The sequence below is a fragment of the Poromitra crassiceps genome (genome assembly GCF_964638095.1).
Source record: "Poromitra crassiceps genome assembly, chromosome: 7".
NCBI lineage: Eukaryota > Metazoa > Chordata > Actinopteri > Beryciformes > Melamphaidae > Poromitra > Poromitra crassiceps.
In genome coordinates, this window is record NC_139628.1 from 39,921,633 (window position 1) to 39,926,632 (window position 5,000).

At 43.0% G+C, this 5,000-nt stretch overlaps 1 protein-coding gene across 1 annotated transcript in view; it reads left to right on the forward strand.

The window, feature by feature from the left end:
- Nucleotides 1-5,000, forward strand: part of LOC310779342 (pyruvate carboxylase, mitochondrial-like) — a gene marked incomplete at its 3' end in the record, with an annotated part of 392,062 nt that overhangs the window by 354,548 nt on the left and 32,514 nt on the right. Inside the window, exons 20-21 of the mRNA XM_083639880.1 lie at nucleotides 1,828-1,985; nucleotides 2,830-2,916. Of these exons, the coding sequence (XP_083496006.1) occupies nucleotides 1,828-1,985; nucleotides 2,830-2,916 (245 nt within the window). The remainder of the gene's footprint in view (nucleotides 1-1,827; nucleotides 1,986-2,829; nucleotides 2,917-5,000) is intronic.

Sequence of the window (5,000 nt, forward strand, 5' to 3'; positions counted from 1 at the left end):
TTCTCATATTCTTAGTTTGAGATAATAAGGTAAGATTAACTTCTAGAAGTCCCTCAGGGGAACCTGGGTTATTACAGCAGCAAATAATAGGATACAAATAAAAATATGCTAAACTAAAAAGAATGATTGTGCATCTTAATGATACTAGTGAAGAGTTTCTACCAGCTAAAACATGCTCACCAGGATTACTGTGGACATATTGACAGATGTTTGCAGTAGAATGCAATGCAGGTTGCCTTTTGAGTAACGTTTTCTCGTTTTCTACTCCTGAGCTTGTCAAAAGGGATTCTGGGAAATGTAGGAAGTCAGTAACTGATGTAGAACTACAATAGATGAGGCAGGTTGAGAGAAAGTAGACACTTCATCCCAAAATAACTCCAGGAATGCATTGGACATCACACATTTATATCTCACAGTGGAACCAAAATAATGTTTTTCAAATATATTTGATCTCGCTTATCGAGACTGAGGCTTTAATCTCACAAATGTAGTTGAAAAGAAAGCTAGGAGGACATGGTGATGTGTACAGGTCTCAAACAGAGAAGGGGAATTGACCTAATTACGAGTCGGGTGAAATAATTTGACATTCATTTCACTTTGATTTCACAATGACTCTATTTACCTGACAAGGTCACAAGTCAACGCACACAAACACTTTTTTAGAGTACTTACTAGCTTTTAATGAGAAAAGCTCAGAGCTCTCCACTCACTTACTGTAACAAGGACATCATGGGCTGAGTTTGTCTCATTAATGCCTGTGCTGCCACTTCCAATTAAAGAATGCGTATTGAACCGAAAGCCTCGTAACCTAAGCGGTTCCGTACAAAACGAATATTGTATTGTAACATTGTTACACCCCTAGTTGTCATAGTTTGCTATTACATGAAGGCTGTAACAAGTTGAGGTCTGCACTGCAGTCTCCAGACAAAGGCTTCTTTTCACTGCTATTGTGACGATTTGAATACAACTCGCTGTCCCCGATTCCTGGGCCAAAGTGGCCAGTGTGCACTCTGAAGTGGGTGATGAATTACCCCACCGCCTTGTGCAGTCCTGCCCTGCCCATAATGTCTGCGCGGAGGCTTTGTGCACTACGCCTCTTTAGCCCCAGGAGGAAGGCCCATGCTTCATAAGGCTCATAACCTGCACTGTGTATTTTATCCTACTTAGTATAATATGTCATGGTACGTTGGTCCAGTCAGTGCGATGCTGGACACTCACCATCCTCCTCAACTGCTGCAGCCATGCTGGATGCCATCCTGCCTGAATGCACATATTAGTGACCGAATGCTGAATTTATCTTTGTACTGTTAGTAGTTTGTATGCTACTGTAGTTGTACCTCTGTCTGCTCCCATGTCACCAATGCAAATTACATACTTGTACAAACTTACATACTTGTAAATTATATACTTGTACTTTTTGTTAGCAGTATAACACTAGCAGACATAAGCGAGACGTGGAAAGTTCAAACCTTAAAACCAAAGGCCACTGTAATGTTTGATTGCAGGACCTATAAAGACATTTACTATCCAATAGCATTATGAGGCTGAACAGCAGGACCCATTGAGTATGTAAATCTTAAAAAAAAAAACATGCATTTACAGATGTTTTTATTATTGTCATCATCATCATCATCATCATCATCATCGTTATTATTTTATTTTTTAGGATAGCTACTGTATGTGATGTTGTAATTTTGTAACCTAGGGTTTCAAATAGTTTCAGATGGATATTTTCAAGTCTCATTGTCAAGAGACTGTAAATGTGAGCATCGCGTGCATTGAAAGCTATTCTGATCAGATGTCATTTTGCTCTGCTGTTTTTCGCAGGCATCGCTCTGGAGAAGGTCTATGACTACAGTGAATACTGGGAAGTGGCCAGAGGCCTGTACGCACCGTTCGACTGCACCGCCACCATGAAGTCTGGCAACGCTGACGTCTATGAGAACGAGATCCCTGGAGGCCAGTACACCAACCTGCACTTCCAGGTACAACTGAGCCTCTGCTCTCTCGGTTGTTTCTTCTCTGATTGCTCTGTAGGCTAAATGAGTTTCGGTGCTGGCGGTGGGTCTGTGAGGATGTTTACAGTGTTAGAGCCCCGATGAATCACTAGGTGTCGGTGATATTGGACAAGCCAGTCTGTGTATATGTAATGCTGCTGCACTCCAATAACAAAGCTCCAAGCACTAGCGCACCTTACTCTGATCGACAGCTTACAACACAGTGTAATTTGTTAAAAAAACATATGATCATCAGTGGAAAACATCAACTTATTTTCTCCCAGTTCCAGGACAGTGTCTGCAGGACATTATTATCCTCCTTTTCATTAATACTCGTGTCTCGCTTTATTACGGTATCTGCCCCAAAGCTAGATGCAAGTAATGTGTGGAGTAAAATGTAATACAGGAAATGCAATGTGCTGCAGAGGCACTGTTACGGAAACTCTGAACAGAAGTTTTTGCCTGAACGACTTGCAGTATTTCAGCTTTTGCTAACGCTGCATGGTACATTGAGTGCAAACCGGAGTCTCCCGGCACCTACACACAGTCACATTCTGAAATGTGTCACCGGCAATTTGAAAGCGACTGAACCCACAGCGCTGCGCAGCCACTAGGAAATATATGTGGGTGCACTTCCTGGAGCCGGTTGTGACCTGTTAATGTCTTTGGGTGTTAAACACAGTGCAGTAAATAACACAGGGTACAGTACGTCTAGCTTTTGCACCGATAGTGCGATTGATTTTCCTGGTATTTCCTCCAACAGGAAATAGTAAAAAAAAAAAAAACATATTCATTGAGTAGCATAATTTGTTCTGTCTGTGATTCATTGCAGGCGCACAGTATGGGACTGGGAAATAAGTTCAAGGAGGTGAAGAAGGCCTACACTGAGGCCAACAAAATCCTGGGGGACCTCATCAAGGTGAGACATGAACAGATCAAAGCACGGTTGAAGTCCCTCTCTTTATATGCATGCAGGAGTGCACTGGCGCCGCTGTCTGTCCATATGAAAGAGAGATGTTTCGAAGAATTCCAATTTTGCTTGTGCCGACCATTGTAAGTCTGGCAGCCGGTCGCTTCAGAAACACAAATTCTGTCAAAATGTGTCGATTCACTTCTACTCGTTCTACACGCAAGGACAGACAGCAGTACCCAAACAGATGTCGGTGACGTCAGTAGGCGCAGTACGAAACTAACTACTGTTAGATGGAGAACTTATGGCGTGTTAATGAGAGAGAACCCACATTAAACACCTACACACAGCTCTTCCTACAGCAGTAAAGTGATTGAAGAAGAGTAGGAGACAAGCCTGCAGCTACATGTAAATCAAGAGCACTGGAGCAATTGGCTCCATTAGTGGGGCAACTACAGGATGCCTGGCTTTGATCTTCACCAGTGGATGAAGAAGTAGAACTTCATGGCGTAAACCCAGTCTCCTCACAGGGATCAGTAACGGTTTATCTCATCTAATGAGTAACAATCGATGCGTGTTAACTTGTATCGTATAGTGAGATGAAAAGAATGAGTTTTGGGTGGGGTAATTGTGATGTAGCAACCAGATAACCGTTGTTCATCTAGCTTAGTGTGACCATCGACCACTTACACTAGGTAAGAGACTTTGGGAAATTAATCTACAGTCTTTGATAGTATGAATGACGCTCGGCGTAAAATAATCAGTGTATGGGTTGGCACAACGTAGAGCAAAGATATGTTTTGTGAAGTTGTTGGAACTTTTTTCATGCCTCCAGTGATTCCGTTTTTACTTCCTACTTTTTTGTAACAAAAGAAAAATGGCCGAATCTCCGCTTTATTGTGTGGGATTGTGTTTGTCACCTGGCAAGATGAGCTGTTTACACATTTCAGTCAGGGGGAAATGTGGGATTTCGGCGGCTCAACATTTTTCGGGTGAGGGAGTCTGCTGTGCCACATTCCAGGGGAAATCAAGTTCGGCTTCATTTGGCTTCGTCAACTTTCCCCCTCCTTCCCAGTCTGTATGATTGCTTGCAGAAGATCACATTAAAAGCCATATTGGCAATTCTGCAGTCAACAATTTAATTCTCCCCTAAATTCACTCCTGCCTGGTAATTTTGTTTTTCCATTATATTTCATTAATTCCTTCGCTTTTCCTCCCTTCATTATTTAAGCATCACAGCTCGGTAATAGATTCATCCCTCTCCCAGCACATTTCTAACTCCTGCTTTAATTGTTTTGTTCTCTCTCTCTCTCTCTCTCACACACACACACACACACACACACACACACACACACACACACACACACACACACAGTTTCTTTTTCACTCAACCCTCTCTCTTTTCTCCACTCGTCCTCATTCAGGTGTTGTTGTTTTTCGTTCCCCAGCCATTTTTCTTACTTTGCTCGCCCTCTTCTTAGCCACGCTCCCGTGGATTCCCCATTACTCTGCCTCCTCCTCCTATCTCTCTCTCTGTCTCTCTGTCTCTCTGTCTCTCTCTGCCCTTCTCTCAATTTTCCTTCTCGGAAAATTCCATCTCTCCCTCATTCCCATCTCTCAGTTTTCCTCATCAATTAATTTCTCCCCGTCCCCATGCCCTCCCCCTCCCCTCCCCTCTCCCCATGCTCTCTATCAACTCAATTAAGGCCGGCGGGCATCGCTGCACAAGCCAATGTGGGCTTGATGTGCTGGTGGCTCCTAGCTTGGCTCTCTGTTGTATCCTGTTAGCTTGACAATGGCTCTGCCTCTCTCACACTGTTGTCTTGTCAATAAGGGGGGAGATGGAGTGCACTTGTCAGCTGTAGATATAAAGTAGACACACACTGTGGAGGCATGTGCATAAAACACACACACACACACACACAGTCTTTCTAGCTCAGAGCTAAGAGGAATGTGCTTGTCATTTCCAACACACTACACACTGAATGTCCGATATATCTGGAGCACCATGAAGTACACACTGCATCAACAAACAAGTCAGATTAAGTCAATTCTTTATTATTTAACACAAAGAACAACAACAAACAGTTAAA